Source organism: Anas platyrhynchos, chromosome Z (genome assembly GCF_047663525.1).
Source record: "Anas platyrhynchos isolate ZD024472 breed Pekin duck chromosome Z, IASCAAS_PekinDuck_T2T, whole genome shotgun sequence".
In the NCBI taxonomy this organism is placed as follows: Eukaryota; Metazoa; Chordata; class Aves; order Anseriformes; family Anatidae; genus Anas; species Anas platyrhynchos.
Genome location: NC_092621.1, coordinates 41,186,642 through 41,208,001, shown reverse-complemented (window position 1 = coordinate 41,208,001; position 21,360 = coordinate 41,186,642). Strand labels below are relative to the sequence as shown.

The 21,360-nt window shown below is 42.5% G+C and overlaps 1 protein-coding gene and 1 long non-coding RNA gene across 3 annotated transcripts in view; one reads left to right on the top strand and one right to left on the bottom strand.

The window, feature by feature from the left end:
- Positions 1-348: 348 nt before the first annotated feature.
- On the bottom strand, positions 349-12,084 carry LOC119714402 (uncharacterized). Of its 2 annotated transcripts, XR_011805702.1 has the most exons (5): positions 11,955-12,063; positions 7,945-8,006; positions 4,428-4,525; positions 3,161-3,295; positions 349-2,371 (listed from the first exon to the last, which is right to left on the bottom strand). It is a non-coding gene; the product is annotated as an uncharacterized lncRNA (long non-coding RNA). The 2 variants fall into 2 exon arrangements; XR_005261587.2 differs by lacking the exon at positions 7,945-8,006 and having other exon boundaries at positions 11,955-12,084.
- The window catches only part of LOC101794123 (guanine nucleotide-binding protein G(q) subunit alpha), a 131,369-nt gene continuing 122,081 nt past the window's right edge, over positions 12,073-21,360 (top strand). The window contains exon 1 of the mRNA XM_038170218.2: positions 12,073-12,589. Within this exon, the coding sequence (XP_038026146.1) occupies positions 12,454-12,589 (136 nt within the window). The 5' untranslated portion in view covers positions 12,073-12,453. The remainder of the gene's footprint in view (positions 12,590-21,360) is intronic.

Sequence of the window (21,360 nt, the reverse complement as noted above, 5' to 3'; positions counted from 1 at the left end):
GATGATGTCTTTTTAAAGCAGTTATCAAGCCATTTTTATTGGGCCTTTCTTGCTAAGATCCAGAGAGAGCCTTGCACCAGCTCTCTCTCACCCCACTCCCTACCCCACCATGGTGCAGAACAGATGGTATGTGGTGTTATCAGGCCAAAGAAATAGAGGTTCACTGAACTATTTTTAGGATTTCAGCATGTTAAAAAAGGCTGGTGATTTCATTGCAAGAATTTTGAACTAAGCAGAGACACTTAATTGTAAGTACCAATATATATATATATATATATATATATATATATATATATATATATATGAGAAATTTACCTTTTTTTTTTTTTTTGTGTGTGTGTGTGTGTGTGCGTGTGTGTGTTCAGCACTACCACCTCAAGGTTGCCTCTGAAGAGTCTAGCAGAAGCACTATAAGGATGGCCATAATAACAATGCTTGAGATATCCACCACATTAGTATTTTGCAGCTGTTAAAATAATGGAAGCACAGACCCTCAAATATAGGTCATCATATGTGCAGATAGTCTAACATTGTCTTGAAAAAAAAAAGTCTTATTCAACAATGAACAAGCTAATAAACAGATGAAAGTGCTTTGATCGTGAGTGCTGCTGCTGATATTGAACTCAGTAATTATGTTATAAACAAATCTGGCAATTATGAGAATAAAAACATAGATTCCCTGCAATGGATTTGTAATGTGAATGAGCATATAGACCAGCCTTTTAATTCTTATAGTATTCTTTGTTAATTTCTGGGTACGGTGAAGACCTACAACAGTAGATTTGAGAACAGTTGATTTATTATAAATTACAGTATGAGAGAGTTCCCCTATCACTTGTCTAAAAAAAAGAATAAATTATGTTTTCTTGAAAGCTATCTGGGAAAGCAAATTAAACTCATTACTTGTGTGAATAGACCAATATTTACTGATTTGTATGATTTCAGACAAACATTCAGATTTTTTGCGGAGAACCGACTTTAGGGACTGATGGAAATTGATTCTGATATAACTGAAAAATGACTGAAACAAGTGCTACAGAAAACATTCAAAATTAGGAAAAAAAAACAAAAAAAAAAAAACAAAAAAAAAACCACACTAGCATCTGTTGCCTCACCTTGGGAAAATCTTGCAGCCTTTTAAAAAATATATCTCTAATTGCATAAAATGTTTTATACCTCTGACTCTGTTTGATTCAATGCCTTAAATGCTTCTTCAGTGTTAGATGTAAAGAACTGGCTAGTCTGTAGGTCTCTCCACCTTTACTGCATATCACAAAAGCAAAACATATTATAGCATCACATATTATAAAGGGAGGTCCATAACTCATTTCTAGTCTTCAGGTCTTTATCTCTGTACATTCCTGTTGTACAAGACGATAATTATGTTACCTATCTAAATGGATAATTAAATTATTTCTTCGAGAGTCACTAGTAGTACTTGAATTGTTTGAACTAGGATTTTCATTTCATTTTATGTTGATCTGCAACAAATGTATCTGTTTAGAGCTCAGCTTCTGGAAGAATTTTCTATGGAGACAAGTAATTCCAGTGGAATTTTTGCTAAATTTTATCCTAAGATCACAGCATACTCCTAAAAGGTGTTAGTGAAAAAAACAAGCCTTTCAGAAAAACAAACAAAAAGAAAACAAACAAAAAAAAAGCCACAAAATTCAGTTTAGGCAATTAATTTCAAATATGTGGCTAAAATATTTATATTAAAATACTAAATGTTCCTCTTTTATTCAATGTCTACTGAATCTTTATTCCAGCAAATTGGTACAAAAGACAGTATCTATGTTCATTCAGTATGAGGACAGATAAGATTCTCTGCTTGTTTCTACAGCTTTTTTTAATATCATCCACCATATGTGTAGCATCATGTATGTCATTCTTCTCTTTAAATGCTTGTGTTGTTTTGAATTAAGTACATTTAGGGTCTGACCATTAAATCATTTACTTAATTAGAATTATTTACACAAGGGAAACAAAGTGTGACATTTTACAGAAAGATTCAGTTGGGTCTGACAACGTGCCTGGTTATAATAAATAATGGAGGCAAGTTTTGGCTTTAGCAGTTTCTTTGAAATATACACTAAGCAGTTTTCTGACTGTTGTTCATCTACTAAGCTTTGGACTGCTTGCTTAACAAATTGCATGTCACTTTTTATTTACCAAATGAAAAAGAGACTAAGTACCACTAATACAGTACTAGAAAATACTTATTTTCATTTTGTCTTTTTTATTATTTTTTATTTTATATTTCAGAAATAATTTCTGATGGCAACAGTAATGTTTCAGATTTGAAAAGCTGTTATTAGCCTTGCTGTTTCATTGCACCTTACAGCTGAGAGTTTCTCAGAATCTGGTGTTGCTGGAAGAGAAGGAAAAATCACATGACATAGATGTTATATTCTTTTGCAGCTGTGGAAAGGCAGAGTCTATCTGAAAAGATAGTATCTTATACTAGAACAATGCATACACATGTAATTGAAAAATGGTAAGTTTTGGACTTTCATATTCTTAGTCTGGGCACACTGCAGATTCAAAGAATTTCAAAGAATTATCATAGGGCTTAGCATATGTCAAAATAGTCTGTAGTTTTTTTTTTTTTTCAGAAAAGCAAAGTCTTTTACAAGAGTTCAAAGTTGTTTTTTTTTTTTTTAAAAAAAGCTGACACAGCGTCACTACTGTGTGCATTACTTCCTGTCTTACTCATAATTGACACACTAAAGCATTCAAATAATGAAAAGATAAACCACTTAAGTACTCAATAAAACAAAATTGAATATAAAATGTCAGTGTCTTAATGGAAGAATGCCATGCAGTGCTGTATCTCTTTTTTGTTTTTAAAGATGCCAAATTTAAATTCGGTTTGTATGTTATTTTGTTAGGGTGGTATATTCCTGTTTCCATGTTTCTCTATTGTTTGGTTTATTTTAAACAACAACAACAACAAAAACTACCCCAAAAGCTAGTCATGATGCATGAAATCTTGAATTAAAAATCATTGGTATGCATGCCAGAACACATTCAGAATATTCTTTACTCATGCTTAGGCCCTTTTTCCATGTGCCAGCTGATTTTGAGGTCATTAAAAAATAGGATACATATTTGACTCAAGAACATCAGGAAGCGAAGGGGGAGGATAATTTATAATTACCTGAAATGGGATAACAGTGACATTGCCACTTCTGAGCAGACAATGAAGTACAGTGTTTCTTAGCAGCACTGAATTAATTCATTCTTATAGGATGACTCTAAATCATTCTTATGACTTGTGCTTTTCCAAAGCAAACTGCAAAATACAAAACAAATGGTGTGCAATGCACTTGTGAACTAAGCTTTAAAAAGGAAACATTAAAGGCCACTGGTCTGATGCAGTCAGATTTCCAGACTCCTAAGGGATATTTTTGCAAGAAAAAACACTGCTGCTTCATATGCCGTGCAAGAAACTACATGAGGAGCCAAATTCTGCTTTTCAATATGTATCAACAGGGCTTTTCTTTCACCAGTTTAAGCAGCTTATGTGTACGCTAGGTTAAAAATGAGACCTAAGTAAATACTTGCAAGGTTTTTCCAATCACCAAACAGATCAGAAAAGAAAGTAAGACTTTATATGTAGGAAAGGATGCAGATGTAACACTTAAAATTTTGTGAATTTGCTAAATAAACAGACATTCAAACAGGGCATCTGTCTCATTAAGAGCTCCTACAGCTTTTGGAGGAGTAAACTATTGTACCCAGAACCGAATGCAAACGCTTATCCTAACTGATAGTCTTTTCACTCACAATAGATGTAGGAACAGCAGCATCGCTGGCATAAGGTGGTCATCTTCCTTCTGATACCTGTGCACATATATTTGTTGCTGCTTATGCCTATGGGTCCTGAATTTTTAAGAGCTTGTCATACAAACAGTGGCATGTCACTACATATCCTAGCATACCCTTTATAAAGTACAGTTGCATTACAACCAGATAAAATGTATTTGACTCCCCAGTAGTAAATTGCTGGGTGACTTTTCTCTATTTCAACACTATACTTTAAAAGACTGAGTTTTCAGCTATTATGAAACATGATAGACTTCTGCCTTCATCCATAAAGTCTCAATCGACTGTTGAGACTGGGTCTCTTTCTTTCATAATAAATTGACCAAAAAAATGGAGGGGGGAGAAGGAAGAGGGCGAAGGAAAACAAAAAGCTTTTGTTATACATAGGAAATGTAACTGCTAAAAAAAAAATCTAAATTATGCCAGAAAATTAACAAGTCCCCATAAAACACCCCACTTAGAACCCTGTCCCACACTAGTGGCTAATAAGGATTGACATTAAAAAACGCATGTTTATGCCAATGCCTGTTTATGCCAAAGCAGAAGCTTCTTCTGAAGATATTTATGTAGATGAGCATTTCTAGGGAAATTCGACTCACATTGTTAGGAGTTCCTTCTTCAGAGGAACTCATGATATCCCTGTAGATATATTGGTGTGACAAGCCTTCTGAGTCTCTGATTTCATGCAAGTGTGCATCTAGATAAAATACATGGGGGAATGAAGGGAGAAGGTGAGAGAGAATCCCCAGTTAGCAGTGCAACATGTACACTGTCAGATACCCAATTCAGTAGCAGCTTTTTATTTCTTATTTGTCTGCCTTTTGGGCTCTTCCATGTATCAGTGAAAGAAGATATCAGTGCTGCATGCATACAGCAAAATACTGGTTTGCCTGCAGGCAAAGGAAGTTATTTATTGTTATTTATTATCCATTGTTATTTATTAAATTTATCTTTTCCTTCTCTGATTTTCCATCTTTCTATACCAAAAATATGCCCATGTTAATTTCTTGTTGACCGTTTAGCTGTGTGACATATCTAAACCTTCCTTTTAGAGGAATAAATATTACCTTGTTCTGAGTCAGACCCAATGTCTCAGTCTAATAGGCTTGATTTTTATCCAGATCATATGTAAGAAGATCACTGCTGGCGTACAAAGCAGTCGGTTTGCACATCCACTTTCATATCCACGTTGTCAGAATATTATCGCAAACCAGAGATAATAAATTTTACAATTTACAGTTAGGAACGTCGCTGATTCTTAAAGTAATTTTGTACAGCAAAAAGAAGTCATATGGAGATGTAACTTTTCCCTTTAGCATCTAGGAGTCTCATCATAAACATGTAAATGGAACAAGCTTAATTGTATGCATGCACAAACATAAAATGCTATCTTGTGCAGAGAACTTTGAAAACTGTTAAATGTTACAGTATATATACTCATGCATATTATGCTATAAATGCTAAAGAACTTGAGAACACCAAGTACTTGGAAAAAAAATAAAAATTAAATATTCTAGTTATCTCCACTGTTAGTAGGATGTTACCAGAAATTGAAAAATAGCGTTTCTTTACAGTTAAATTTTTTGGTTTACCCAGAAGATATTTTACCAAAAGTACCAAAAATATGAATTATAATTTGTAACTGTCTTTGGACACCATTGTCATCGAGGACTCATCAGGACAAAATCAATTCAGCGTTTCTGGTTATTTGTATGTGGTGGAACAGTAGGGGGAGCACAACGCTTTTTTCCCTGTAAATCTTACAGGATCATGACTATTGTCTCAGCAGAAGCACCATAAATTTCCACCATAAATACAAAAGGTTTGAATATACAGTGCAATCCAAAACATTGTTAGAATATTCTTGGTATATCCAACCTAAAAGTTAAGCGCTGATTATTCTGAAAATCTCCTGATTTTTCAAGGAGAAGTAGATGCATTAATCATTATTTAATCTGGAGTAAAAAAAAAAAAAAAAAAAGCAAAACAAAAAAAAAAAGCGCCTTTTTGCAGTCACATTAAATTATATCAGCATCAGAATGAAACCAATATCTCATGTTATTTTTAATATTTCCAATGTAATGTACGGCACTGCCAGAATTCAAAATACAACAGGATTAGGAAGTGGACTAATAGAAACGCAGCACCTCAAGAGTTTGCTCTATTACCATACCCAAACCAGGGTAATGAGTCAGTTTTATCCAAATATGTATTTAAAATATTTTGCTGCTCTACAGAACTCCACGCATATGTCCAAAGTAGCATTTTGTACTTGTTCAAAACTCTGCCTCGTCAGATGAAACCGGTCATGTTACCCTTTTCCCCAGTAATGAATTTCAGTATTTCCCTCAGATACTATTACAGATTCACCAATCTTCATTCTTTTCTCTTCCTTAAGAGAGCACTATCTAAATTCAACATTAAGTGCCAGGGGAATTTGACTAATACATAGCAATCTGTACTACTGTACAAGTACCATTAGCAGTGCATCTCAGGCATGAGAATTTTTCAATTTCTGCCTATGTTCAGGTTCACAATTCATCATCCCATACGGGCTTAGGCAACACACTAACCGGCTGTCATTGTGGTAAACCGAAGTTCACAGCATGGCCTGCTTTTCTACTTCAGTATCTGAGTGCCTCAGTTCCTCCAGAAGTACCAACGGGAAGCCAGTTATCTGCTATCTTCTAACTCAGTCTTCACCATTTTAAGTATATTTGCAGGAAACATACTTTTTCCAAGTATTTGTTACTGTTTTACATAAGACTTAATAAGGGACATTTTTCGTTAGTACTACAAGCTTTCCTAGCAGATTCTCACATGAAGATAGTAAGACAACCTGCATTGTTACTGCGTTTCCACTTAGAAGATGACATTGATTAGTTGTTGTGTCAAGATCCTTCTCTGCACCCACTTTAAAACAATAAAGACTGGAAACAGTCTCCTTATGGACTTCCGTTATCATCTTATAAAATTATATATGGCAATAAAAAAACATTTATTTGTCCATCCAAAAACGCAGTTGATAAGGGCATATTTTTTTCCTCATGTCACTATCACTCAGGTATTTCCTTTTGTTTTTCATTAAGAGATTTGATAGCAATGTGCAAAACATATTGGTGCTTCTAGCAATAGAAGCTATAAAGGATATACAAAGTATGGGATTCATTACTCAGACCACCAAGGTCTTGCAGTGAATTTGTGATTGGACTGCATAATGTTGAAAACTCAATTTTAATAAGTACTATTACATTAAAAAGAGTATTTCCTGTTCATATTCACTGGGAAAATACCACACTGACTCATGATTTTACATACTCTACCACTATATATGGAAATTATGTGGAAAGAAGTATTTGCATAATTTCATAGATGTTAATGGTCGTTTTACATTCACATACAATTTATTTTTTACACTGAATTGTCTCATTTTCTGTTTGTTTTTATTAACTATGTTTGTTTCTCTTTAAAAACACCTAGGTGAAAATACACATATAAATGTAAGAGAACTGAAATGCACTGTCCCCTGATTTCTTTCACTGGTGGCAGACCCTGCTTTATTTGTGGTGTTGAATGGTACTGGAATCTATAATGGCAGTGTGTGGTGTATGGTGGAACTGCAGCAAAAGTATCCAATTATTATTTACTCTGCTATGGAATTATTCAGGCAGAACAATATAGAAATATTTTGACTTGTTGTAGTGGTGATCACTTTGTATTTACAGTTACATAAAATTCATTATATGCAATAAATACTTGTTTCCAGCTGGAGCACTGTGCTTGCACTGAAATACAAAAATAATTTATGAAAAACCCAAATCTCCTGCACTTACTGTATTCCTGTCTTTTGATAAGGTTTGCTTAGAATTAACTTAAGAAATGACACACAGAAAATTATCATTTTTCACTTTATGTATTAAACTTTGGTGTAAGATTGTGAAAACTATTGTAGCATGCTCTGATTTTGGACTAGTCTTACATTATAGAATTGTAGACAATCTGATAGGTATCTGTACTTCTTCTAGTGACATATTTTGGATGGAAAACAAACAAACAAACAACAACAACAACAACAACAACAAAAAACACAAACAAAAAACAACCTAGAGTTGATACCTTCTTGACACATTCACAGAATCATAGAACGGTTTTGGTTGGAAGGAACCTATGGAGGTCATCTGCAGCAAATGAATAATGGAAAGAAATGTGAATAAAACTTCTCAGTGAAAGAAGCAGTGGAGGAATGGTGTCCCACTCACTGACTATATCTTGTGGTAACACTTCACCAAAGATTTTGCTGAAACAATTCTGAGGAGAATCCACGCCGTTAACAAATCCCAAATCCCCAAAATACAAATACAATGGCCTGAATACATAGCTGGCATTTATTTCTCGATGGAGCCAGCTGATAAAATGGTAGAAGCACCTTCATGTGTGCCGCATGCTACTAGTGAACCATCTCTCTTTGCAGAGCTGTTTTAGTAGTGTTTATCAGCTCATACGCTACCCATCTCACAATGTTGTGTCATACGACTGTATCGAGTGTTATTTTTTCAGCACTGTAATATACGGCCCTGCTCCACCAGACCCGTGTAGCTGTGTAAATGTGGGAACCCCTGGCTGATGGCAGCTGGTCCAGCAGCTTTGCTGCTACAGAGGGAGCAGCACCTGAACCTTTGGGAAACCAATCCCAGGAGCACAGTGACACGGAGGGGCGAGGAACGAGGGGAAGGAGCTGTTTCACGCTGGCTTAAGCAGCCACACCAGCCGGTGCAGAACAGCCCCCGGGCTGCCTGCCCACGGCCGCCATGTCACCCCCGGACCCCCTGCACACGGCGGCCATGTCACCCCCGCAGCGTGCAGCGGCCAGGGGCCGGCGGGGCCCCGCAGTGTGGCCGTGGCTGTCCCCGCACGGTTGCCATGGCATCTCCCCTCCTCCTCCGCCTGTGCTGGCAGCCAGCGCAGCGCCCCTCAGCACGGGAACCGGGGGGGGGGGGGAACGGGGACGACGCCCGGTGCCACTACACAGGGCAGCCCCGGGGACGGTTTGGGGGAGGCTGTGAGGCGCCGCCATCGGGCAGCGAGGGCTGGAAGGCATCGGGGACATCGACGGAGGCACGGGAAGGGAGGGAAGGGCCGGGCGGCCGCTTCCGCCTCGCAGCGAGCGGCGGCAGGAAGCGGGCGGGCGGCACGGCCCGGCCCGGAGCCCGCAGCCCGGAGCCCGCAGCCTGGAGCCCGGAGCCCCGAGCCCGGAGCACGGAGCCCGGAGCCCCGGCGGGGTGGCGGCAGGGGGCGCCGCCCGCCGGCCCCGGGAGCGCCTCAGGAGGGGTCAGCGGGCAGGCGGCTGCTGCGCTTCGGCAGGGAGAAGCCGTCAGGAGGGAGCTCCCCGTGTCCGAAGGAAAAGGGAATCAGCCCCGTAAAGCACCTCACGTAAAATTACATCAGCCCATACCGGTTTTTTTTTTTTTTTTTTAACCCTACTCCGGTCACTTTAGCCAGAGCCTTAGGCAGACACCTCTTACTTTGAAATAAATAAACGCTGAGGGGATTTGTCAAAACAGCACGTACCGGAAAAAAACGATTATTTCAGCCGAAGGAAATTGCAAACACTGGATGTTACTCGTTTAACTATAGAGAACCAGCCGATACCATTTGTTTGCTCTTCTAAAAAGAAACAAACATAAAAGCAGTGGTCGGGAGGGCATACTGGCGTGGCCATTTGCCCTGCTCAGACACACTGATGGCCTCTCAATTAACTCTTAAGTACTCAAAAACAAGACTGAGATGTACTTGTGCATGGCACTGTGAAAACGTCTTCTTAATGCACAACGGCAATCAAAAAGCACTTGCGAGATCCTCTGTTGCTTGAGATGGGATGCTGACCAACTGCAACTGTGGTGTCGTTCTACACGATCTGCTGGCCTACTGTCATGGGAGCACCCAGTTCAGACCCTGCTTGGAATCTGTCAGAACGCCACAGAAAACATATCGCAAGCAGAAGAGACAGTGAAGAGTGACAATGGATATCCTTAAGCATCGGGAAGGAAGCAATTCAAAACTGGGATAGATGAGTGCGAAGAATGATAGATGATAAAATGGAGCGGTGGTTTCCCAATCTCTGTTGGCTTCTGAGCAAGAAAACTGAAGATGCAGCGTGTTTAATATCATGCTCCGCTCCCCCTGTCAGGCTCACTTCTAACTTTTAATTTCCTGTGGCAGCAAGCAGCATTAAAACGTCTCACAGGCAACGGGTTGCTATGAGCTGCGCACTGGAGACTACTTGGACAGAGGAATATGAAATTATTAATGTTACAGGGGAGGCTTATCAGGAAGTCTCTGTGCGGGATTAGGTGATAGTATGGATAGTATCTATGGATAATAATTATCTGTATGGGTAATAATGGTATCTGTCATTTACTGATAATTCCTATTAGGATAAAATATTTATAAAGGATGCTTCATGTTTCAAAACAGAAGCCAACCATTATGGGGATGAGGACTGGACAGAAATCTCCTCATAGGTTTTTTATCATGTAATTGTTCATAATGGGGGTTCTTCTGACTCCCACAGAGTCACAAAGCAAATGGGTAAAACTGTGTGTAATGGCTATCTGCTGATGACAGATTCAGAACTAGTTGGTTCGGCCATTATAAATCCAAAGATATTTATTCAGTGGAGATTTTAAATCCAATGATGTCAATGGGAGCACTGCACACAGATTACATAAATGCAAAATGGAATGCTAGTTTTGGGTTTGAGGTACACACGGTGTTCATGCCTCCTACACTGAGCATATAAGAGAGTTGGTTAAGAAAGTTGCGTTGGCCTTCATCTACTGGGGAATGTTGCAATAATGTCTGAGGTATGCGGTTTTTATTAAGGACCACTGTGCCCTTCATCTGGGGAATGGCGCAGGAGGTTGATCTGCTCACCCACAGGTCGTGAATTCATTGACCCGCTCTTATCCTTCCTTTACACCTGATGGCAGATCATGCTCGCTGCGGACTCGGAACTCCGTGTACCAGAGTTCTCGGCACAAAGCTGCTGCAAATACACTGAGTATCTCCTGCGACCTGTACTGCATGCGTCTTCATCCTTTTTGGGGCCCTGGCTTTTAGAAATAAATTGTGGTATGTTCAGAATTAATTTCACAAATAATTTCTTTTTTCCCCATTTGGTTGCCTACTCACATTTTTCCATAAGTCCCATCTATAATTCAATCTCTAGAAATCTTTATTGAATTTAATGCATTAACCTCGAACCGGGAGATAAGGCAGGCAGACAAATATACGGGTAGGCATACCTACATACAGGTATATTTTAAAATAGAGATGATGCTTTTGCTGAAGTATTTCCGATTAATGATCGGAATAACAGGATTTTGCCTGAATTGATTTACGGGGATAAAGAAATGTAATTATAAAAAAAATTCCCAAGTTGTATTGACCATTTTTATACATTACACGTAAAGATGCCACACAGATCAACGTGGACGCCAATTCATTTTCTAAAAAAATGTGCGGTGCTCTCCAGGTGAATTGACCGCACTGCCGGGCCGATCCTTCCTAATTCCCTGCCAGCCCCACGCCGTGCCCTGGGGCCGTCTGCCTGGACAAAAAGTTTTGAGGGGAGCGCAGGAGGAGGCCGGGCTCGGGGCAGGTGGCAGCAGGTGACAGCAGGTGCCGGCAGGCGGCGAGCCCCCTGCCACCTCCACGGGGCTCCCTGGGGCTGCACCCCCAGGGAGCTGCGGGCCGTGGGGGCAGGCAGGGGGCTTCTCCCCCCCCTCCCTTCCCTCCCCAAATCCCACCCGTGCCCCCAGCACAGTCCAGGAGGTGACACGGGGAGGTGTGTGCGTGTGTGGGGTCTGTCAGTGATCCCAGCACCGTGCCCGCCCCCCCCTCCCCGCTCCCTTTTCTCCCCCCTTCTCCCCCCTCCCCGCCGCCCCCAGCCGCGGGGGCGGGTGCCGGGGGGCGGCCGCCCCGCTCTGCCCCGCTCCGCCATATTCCTGCCGCACCACGCCCGCGGAGCCGAGCCATTGAAAAGCCGGGCGAGCCCGGCCCCTGCCTGCCTCCTCGGCCCCTGCGGCGGCTGCCCTCGCTCCACCCGCCCCCTCTCCCGTCCTTACTGTCAGGGCTGTGCCGAGCCGAGCCGAGCCCAGCCGAGCCGTGCCAGCTCTCCGGCAGCGGCTTCCCCCCGCCGTGCTGCGGCTGGCCGAGCGAGGGGAGCGGCGGGGACATGCGTGTGCGGCGGCGGGGGGCAGGGCTCGGCGGGCGGTAGGGGAAGGGGGGCGAGAGGGGCGAGGGGCGGCGGCGGCGGCGGGGCTCGGCCGGGGAGCGCCGCTGCCGCCGCGGTGGATGTGTCCGCCTGGCTGGCTGCGTGATCCCGCGGGGAGGAGGAGCTGGAAGCGGCGGGGGCAGGCAGCGGGGCTCCGAGCCGCGTGCGGCAGCGAGGCGGCTCCCTGCGCCTGCCCGGCGGGGGCTCCCGGGCACCGAGCGCCCGCGTCCCCCGCGGCTCGGGGCGGCGGCGGCAGCGGCAGCGGCAGCGGGGCGGGCGTGCGGGTGCGCGAGTGCTGAGTGCGTGCGGTTTTCGGGGGGTGGGGGTTGTGCCTGAACCGGCTGGGAAGAATGACTCTGGAGTCCATCATGGCGTGCTGCCTGAGCGAGGAAGCCAAGGAAGCCCGGCGGATCAACGACGAGATCGAGCGGCAGCTGCGCCGGGACAAGCGGGACGCCCGCCGGGAGCTGAAGCTGCTGCTGCTGGGTGAGTGCCGGGGGGCGCCGCACGGCCAGGCCCGGCCCGGACCGGCTCGGCTCGGCTGGGCTCGGTGCGCTGCGGGCCGCCGCCGGGGAGCCCCGCGGGCATCGCCGCCGCCGCCCCGGGCTCCCCCCGGCCCGGCGCCGCCGGCGCCTTACATGGCGGGGCTGGGGCCGGGGCGGCGGCGGCGGCGGCGGGGCCGCTTCGCCTGGGCTGGGCTCGGCTCCCCCCGGGCGCTCGGCCTCGCACGGGCATCGCCGGGGAGCCGCGGGCGGTGCGGGAGGGAAGCGGCCTCCCGGCACGGAGACGGGAAGCGGGGCCGGGGGCCGGGGCTGGGGGCGCCGGGGAGAGCCGCGGTGCGGGTGGGTGGCGGCGGGCGCCGATATCTGCATTGTGCTGCCCGCCGCCCGGGGGCTGCTGCCTCCCGCCGCCTCTGCTGCTTTTATTTTATTTTTTTTAATTCTTTTTTTTTTTTTTTTTTTTCATATATTGTGATTCGTACTGAGCGATGCGAACTGGGATAAGGGGCTGGTGCTCAGATTGTAGACCGATTATTATTATTTTTATTTTTTTAAAAGCGGAAGGAAAAAAAAAAAGAAACCGTAAAGCCCTACGTGCAGGCAGGGAGGCGAAGAGTAACCCGAAGTATGCGGGAGGGTGACAGGAGCTTTAATACCTCTGGAATCCACCCACCAGCCAGGAAGCAAAATCTGTGGCATCGCTTCTCCCTCGTTAAAAGCAGAGGTCGTTATTTCGGAGCCGCAAGTATGCAGAGGCAGTGCTTATCTGACAGAGATTTGTCTCCTGTTAAAATAAACCTTCAGAATTAAAATACGTATCAGCATGCTCCACGCTGCTGTGCAGCGCCGGTGGCAGTGCTGCTTCTGCCCGGGGCTCGCAGGCCTTGAAATATGTCTGCAGCAGCAGCGTCTGGCGTGTGGATGAGCAGGGACGCGCCGGGAGGACGCGGGATGTGATGCTGAGGGCTCCTGTCACGGGTCACGTATGTGGGGCAGCCACCTGCCCTCTCTGTGGGGCAAGGAGGGTTGAGAGGAAAAGTCACAGTGTATTTTAATGCTCGGCGTGAGCGTGTTATTCCCGGCTTTGTGAGACAAGAGCTTCTCTCCTCTGTGTGGAGGAGGGTGCTGGGATCCTTAGCGAGCGTGGAATAGAAGCGGTGGAGACAGATGCAGCGCTTGCAGTGATCACATTCGGTCTCGTTTTGGCCTAATTCTGCTTGATGAAAGTGCGTGTTGTGACTGTTTCGGGATTCACAGAGGAGATAAAAGAGAAGTTAGATAGTTTCCGTTTGTTTAACTTTATGGATGCTGAAGTATAATTACTGAATGATAGACGTTTGCTTCAGGAGAGGCAGCTGGCGTTTTTGACTTGTTTACTCGAGCCCGAATTGTTTCTGTATTTCCCTGATATTTCTCGTGATGAAGCTAGAGGTTTCTCCCAAGCTTCCAAAAATGTATGAATTCTATCGAAAGGCACCAACAGAGACTACCCAGAGAAGGAGTTCAGAGATGCACCTATGCAGTCAGACCCGGTATTGCTTTCCAAGATCCACCCGCAGGTGATGTTGAGCGTCCAGGTTAGGGCTTCCCCGCGGCATTGCCAAGGGCCATGTGGAAGGCGGTGACCTGGCTGGAGGACAGGCGAGAAGACAGCCTTTTGGGGGTGCTGGAGAAAGCTCACTAGGTTGCCTTTGTGAAAGTTTTCGACAGGTTTTGTTGTAAACCAGGAGTTGCAACGTGCTGATGAAGATGTGAGCGAGAGGTACTAGAAACCAGGAGGGGGTGAATGTTCTGCTTTATACGAAACAGCGTGGCTGTATTTGGGTAATGAAACCAGTACAGAAATTACTACTGCACGCTCATTTTTGGTGTTTCTCTTTGTCACCCTCTGTTGTGTTTGACCGAAAGTCTGTGTGTCTGTGCAGCTGTTTGGATTAACACATAATGACCTCATCTTGTACAAAGCAGTACAGTGGTGAACCACCGTTGAAGTCGTGGGATTGGGTAGAGATTTGGGTTTCAATTCATAAACAAATTTTGAGGAAAACTTTTCTTATTAGTGGTTTGTTCCAGGTGTATGACAGGACTCTTTAGTCACTCTCTCTGCTTCCCCAGCATCTGCAGTTGCTTGGTTATTAAGGTTATGTTGTTTGTGTGGTCATTTGTATTGTTATGAGGTAGACAAAGACATTTTTATTAAAAACAGTGAGACTGGTAAGCAGTTTCCGATATTTTTTTTGTGCTAAAGTCATCTTTTATTTTTTAAAATCTGGCTAGATCCCCACTGTCCCATTACGTGACTCTTCCCTTCAAAACTTAAAGGACTTTAGGTACTAGCACTGCTTAGCTATGTTAGTGTAAACATAGGCAAACTTTCTTTTTTCTCCCAAAGTGTCAACTTCTCAGTCTCACTTCGTAAAGAGTTGTGAAACTTAAAGCCTAAGTGGGTTAAATGCTTTTGAAAACGGGACTAAGGTATGTCCTCTGGATCCAAAGGGGAGAACTAGCACAGCCTAAGCTGAGCCTTGGTAATTGACCATGTGTGCTCTTCTCCACTTGCAACAAGTCTGTGCAAAACCCGTTGACTTGAAGGGTTTTAAGGCACAAATAAGCACATCTGCGCTAGATTTCTACTTATTCTTGTTTGGAAATCAGACATATACACGTGTGTGTGTGTAAATTATAATTTAAAAAATAGCGTTTGTGGATAAGTCGTTACCCCCCCCCCCCCCTTTTTACACTGTGGAAAATACATTGCTTCCTTGCGAAGTGAATTAGTTCCCTCCTGACTGTGCGAGTACCGTTACCGAATGACACATACATGCTGTACTGGGTACGCCCTTTTGTGTATTAATAATGATATCTTTTTACTTTTCATAGGATCGGAGTTCAAAATGCTAAGTCATTTCTGGAAAATTTTTACTGCATGCTAAGATTATTTTTAAGTATTAGTTTAAAAATAAACCTCTGCGATTAAACGTAAAAATACCACTTTTAGGTACTTTGTTGTGCATCATTGCTTAATTTTTGGAACAGATTAGAATAGGAAAAAAGGTTGTGGATTTTTTGTTTTTTTGCTGTTGTAATTCTAACAAGTCCGAACTTAAAATACACACTGAAGGGTGTTACAAAGGCATACTAGTAGTTCTGCTAGCACAACTTGGCTGTAATATTTAGGCACTTTGGAACAAATTCAGTCTTCCACTGAATTTGTTTTTAATCTCATGTATTTTCCAAATTCTTCTGGATTTCATTACTGCTGAACACTTTGTAAAACCCTATGATTGTTCTCCAGAGCTTAAAGTTGTTAATATCCATCCATTGTTTGCTGTTAGCTGTAAAAACACTTATATTATTTTTATAGCTGGAAAGAAATGAGGTGTTTTAATGTTTTATGTTGGTGTAAGCCAAGCAAAATGTAGAGCTTGTACATGCATGCTTAAAACACATACTTATTCTTAAACAAATACTTAGAGACATGTGCTCTAATTTTTCTGTATAGCATTTTGACTGTCATCCATAGAAATTTTCCATGGTCTCAGAAAGCAGCACTTGGGCCTGAATGATAGCTTGTAGCCATAAACCTTCAGCCCTGGACATTCTCTGTCAGTGCACTGCGTGTGTTAGTATTACACGCTGTTTTCTCAGTGGGAAATGCTTTGAGTGTGTAAGAAGATAACCTAGCAGTATCATGCGAGTTGGCTAGGTATGTCTGTACATCTGTGAAAACCATGGCCAAAAGAGGTGTTGGAGGGCCTGACAGTGTATTCACTGTTTTCCACCCTATTTGCAGGTAGCATCATGTGCAAAACACGTTTTTTAAGAGGTGCACGTTCCCTACGTGTGAGACGACAGGTGTGTCAGTGACGATGGGTGCCTGAGATGCGTGTCCATTTATTCTCTGTGCGTTACCAGAGGAAACAGGTGGAGGATAAGCCATTTGAGTTAGTGTGAACGGCAGCCAGGCTGATGTGGAAAGAAGCTTTTGGACGTAGGGTGAATATACCCAGTAAGTGTGCAGGGTATGTACGCGTTTGTTTTCCTCTGCCAGCTGAATTAAAGATTCACATGCACAACTTGGTGAGTTAGCAAGGGCTTAGGCTTTCTTTAAATCACTTGAAGAGGAAGTGAGTCCATTAAGCCAACAATGGAGTACATTGGTTTTATATAACTTTTTCATCAGCTAGAGAAACAAGCAAGCTTCCTTATTTTTCCTGTAGCTGAGCTGCTGCCTGTGGGTTCTTGAAATGGGACAGGGCAGGGTGGCAGTTTTGTACAGAAGGCGTTGCAGTAAATCTCTGCTGGTGTACTGCAGCTCAGATGTGTGGTTTGGAATGTGGATGTGTGAAAATGAGAATTCGGTGAAGCTGTACATAAATGAATTTCCTGTTTATATGTACACGACCAAATGTTGGAGGTCTGGCCACACGTTGGCTTATTTTCTTTTTTTTTTAACTGTAGGTTTGTTGCAGTTACTAAACAAAAACAAATTTCTGCGAAGTACAAATTTGACTAGCCAGGCAGAGCAAGTCGCGTAAAGGAAATGTGAATATTAAATAATAAATAGACGTACAGTGTGTGGTCATTGATGTGAACTGTCTATGAGCATTACTGGGCTTGCTGACCATAAATGTCAGAAAGCAGTTTTAAAGCCAAATTCATGCAAAATTCTTAGTGGGAGGGAGGTCTGTGTGTACACACCAGTGTAATGTAAAGTACTATTTTAAAACCCTGTAGTGAGCTTTCTGCTGTGTCCATTTCAGTGCTTTTATCTCCAGAAGAGCAGCATTCAACAGAGAGGTTCAAGTACACCTTGAGTATGTTAAAATATGTTTTCCTGTAGTGAAGCCCTTAATGGTGTTTGCAAAAATGAGCTAATTGTATTCATCCCCTGCGTATTTTTGGTAGGCTATTTTGCAGCTGTTTGTCTCAGTTTCTTTAACTGTGAAATTGGAGGGATAGTAAGGACTTACATATTTGCTATTGATCAGCAACACGCTGCACTTGTGGAGTTAACAACCTGAAGTGCTGAATGTTGTTAAGAATAGGCAATGAGTTGAGATCAATTTCAGGCATGCGCCTGTGACCAAGGCCTTTGTAAAATTTTGGAGTCTTATTTGCATTCCTCCTTTCCCTGTTACAATCTGAAATGCCTGTACAAGCAGGCAGTTTCCTCTCCTCGCAGAAGGAAGTCAGGTATGTGCACAAAACAAGCGAGTGCTGATACTGGGTAGTGTGTTTGGATTGACTACTTTCTGTGCTCTGTGTTAAACCAGAGAAGTTGAAATGAACTGTTACATCCTGACATGTGTTGTAACTAGATTGGTAAGTATCTCTTATTTAGAATATTTTCCTAAGACAACCCTGTAGGGGTCACATAATGACATTCAGTGTCAAAATACTTTGGATGCAAAATACTTTGAATTCCATCGTATATAGCTGAGTGCATATATATATTAAAAAAATCATTTGAGGAAAACATAAGTCATCACTTTGGTCTCAATGTGATACCATGATTTCACCTTTGCTGGGAGAAAAAGTATATATTTAATTCTGTTGTTGCTGTTTTGGCCTTACTTCATTAGAAGCAGTCTACACCCACTGACGTCAATATGAACCTCGTTTAGGGCCTCAATAATCAAAGAATTCTGATGAATAAAGTTAAATTAATATTTCAGAGAGCCAAAGGACCCCAGATTTGTTTCTCACATTGAAGAACAGTATGAAATTAGTGCAGGAGGGAAAAGCATATGCTGAACAAAAGAATCTCCTGAGATGAGACACTTGGGCATGTGATACAATGTTAAATAAACTACTTTTGAGCTACTTCAGATTATTTTTGTTGTTGTACAATGGCAATGCCAATTTCATAAGGAAAAGTATTTCTTTTGAAATAATATGACAGTCCGCAAAATTAATCCCAAGAAGGTGTGAAATAACATTATGCAGTAGACATGATTAATGGTAATTAGCTTTGTTGCAGTAACAGACTACTATAAACATTGAGCATTTTGTCTTGCCCTGCTGAATGACGTAACACTCAGGACAGATCTGTTCTTACACTCAAATACTGCCATGTAGGAACAGCTCTGACAAATAAAAATTATGGAAGTCTTTCAGCATTCACTTTTTATTTGCTTTAATTATTATTATAAGATGTCCAACTGGCAAGAACCAAGAGCAGGAGAGCGGTACAAAACCGAGACAGATCTTGAATGTCCAAAATGCAGCCGTGTATTTGGTGTTCTTAGCATCACAGATAGAAGGATGCATCAGGCTTTAAGTGCTGTTAACCCCAAACAAGGAAATTGAATGCATTAATACCGGAGGGCACAAATCTAAGAGATACCACGGTTTAAAAAGTTCAGAAGTTACTGGGGGAGTTCCAGGAACAGTCCAAATGTTTTTCAAGCTAAATTAAAGATTAAATCTTCAGTGTTCTGAAAGCACATTGTTCCCCCTGTAAGTAATGTTCATACAGAGACTGAACTGAAGGAGGATTGTCTAAAGATTTTGGCCTTTGTGGGCTTTCAGAGGGCATATTGCATGGAATAATCAAACTATTTAATTTGCAGACAGTTCAGTGTTCAGAGCTGGGTCAGTGCTGCAGAGTTTTATCGCAGAGCCCATGCACAGATGAAGTTGCCAGCAGAGGAGTGCGGCTGTTGACTTCTTTCTGCATTGCCTGAGAAGGTGGTGTGGCGTGTGGCTATGCCAGAGGCAAAAATGAAACCTATCAAACAAGATCCTGCCGTTACCAATCTGTTCAAGCGGTTTATCCAACAAACTGCAGATATGGACGACGTGGTTTAGGCAGGTCCCACAGCGGTGGTTCACCTTATTCTTCCCCAAAGGGGAGGCAGTGTGTAATACGTGCACAGCCTGAATAAAGCAGCAGGACATCGGAAAGCTTCTGACAAGTGGAAGCCCCTTGTGGTTCAGTAAAGTGGGAAAGCTAGGAGCGGTGGTACTGAGGCTGCCTTTGCACAGCTGAGCCGTGTGTTAGCGCTTCGCCTCAGAACCGTGCTACGCACAAGCCAGGTTGACCCACTCTGCACACGGGAGAAGCTCCTGGTAGGAATGGGGCTTGTCAGTTTTGTCTGGTGCCCGGTGCTGGAGCTGGTGTGGTTTCTTGACAGAGGGGGTAAATGCTTACTCAAGGTCCCATCCTCATCGATCATCTGTGCCTTCTGTTTTACACCTAGGAAAATGTGGTGGTGGTTCCTGTTGAAATGCTCCAGGATTCACCCCCAGTTATCAAATATCCATTGAAGGAGGGCTTGTTTTTCCTTGAGGAAGTCTGTGGAAAGGGCAGTCATCTGAAATGTATTTTCTTTACCTTTCTTCTAAGATCTTCTCTTCTACAAAGAAATCAAAGGAGTTAGATCCTTAACTCTTTTGAAGTTAATTGAAAATTGAGCTCTAATGTTGGTAAGTGTCACCAAATGTGCATCAGAAGTTCATGTTTTTTTTTCTTTTTTTTTTTTTTTTCTGGATGCACTTAGCTGACTTCAAAGTGAATCCAAAATAAGAGTTTAGGTTAACTGTTCTGTAGGCGTTTGATGTGGTTGGACATGGTGGAGACTCAACCAGTCACAGATCCTTTCAGCAAATGAGGACTGAGAACTTAGAAATAACTGTTGTAGTTATGATACAGCCGTGATACCAATTAAAAATAAAAATCACCTCCTTGCTTATAGATTTAAAAACTGATGTGCGATGTAATAAAATTTGTCTTAGGTATGTTTTGAAATTCACCATTTTAGACTATATTGTACTTTCCACTTACGGCATGGAGTGTGCACTACTGCTTAGTCTTGTGCGTATGTCTGTTGCTGTACCTGAGCTGTATCGTGTGGCCCCACTGGCTGCTGCTCTGCTGCTTCTTGCTGCTCAGCTAATTCATTGCTCGACCAGCTGCAGGCCCAAAAGAAGCACGATAATCTTTGGCAAGAATCCTCGTACAGAATGAGAACATCTATGTAAGTTAACTTCTTTCCTTGTTCTACAAACCCATCACTGGAGAGGTTTTTTTTTTTTTTTTTTTTTTTTTTTTTAACTCTTGGGTCTTCAGTGTTGATGTTAATTACCTTCCTCGTATTAAAGAATGTCGGAAAAGAATGCCTGAGGCTATTCCAGCCCATGTTTCTGGGTAAAGGGAAGTCATCCAGAATGTCAAAGAGAAGGTTTCTGTGGCAGCTAACCTGTAAGGCCAACAAAACTCAAATGCATAGAAGCTGGAAAAGACATTGTAATTCCTTTTGCTTTTTAGGAACTGGAAAGGCTTGGGTAGCTGAGGATCAAATATGAATTTTATTTTTCTCTGATACTGTGCTTAGTAAGATGAAGTGTGTTGCTTGTGTCTTAACGAGACCAGAGCAGTAATAGGAATGGAAATTAAATACTGAAAATGAAAGAAATTGTTCAGGTACCTCTAACAAGTTCTTATGTTACTATCCAGGTGTGTATCCGATTTGATGTTTTCCCTTGTGGAGCATGTTGTCTAGAAGGTGTTGAAATCAGCATTTAGTTGATGGTGAGAACCTTTCAAAGGTGCTTGCAAAAAAAAATAAAATAAAAAATTGACTCAGTTAATCTTTTAGGAGAGAAATAATACAGATTCATACAATACTTTCCACTTCTGCATCTTCTGTTGTGTGTGTAAAAAGGGAATAATGGTAGCCTGGAAACTCTATGGTGCTGCTGAAAAAGCCCCCAAAGCAAAACAAATGGTTCTACAGTTGTCTTTAAATAGCT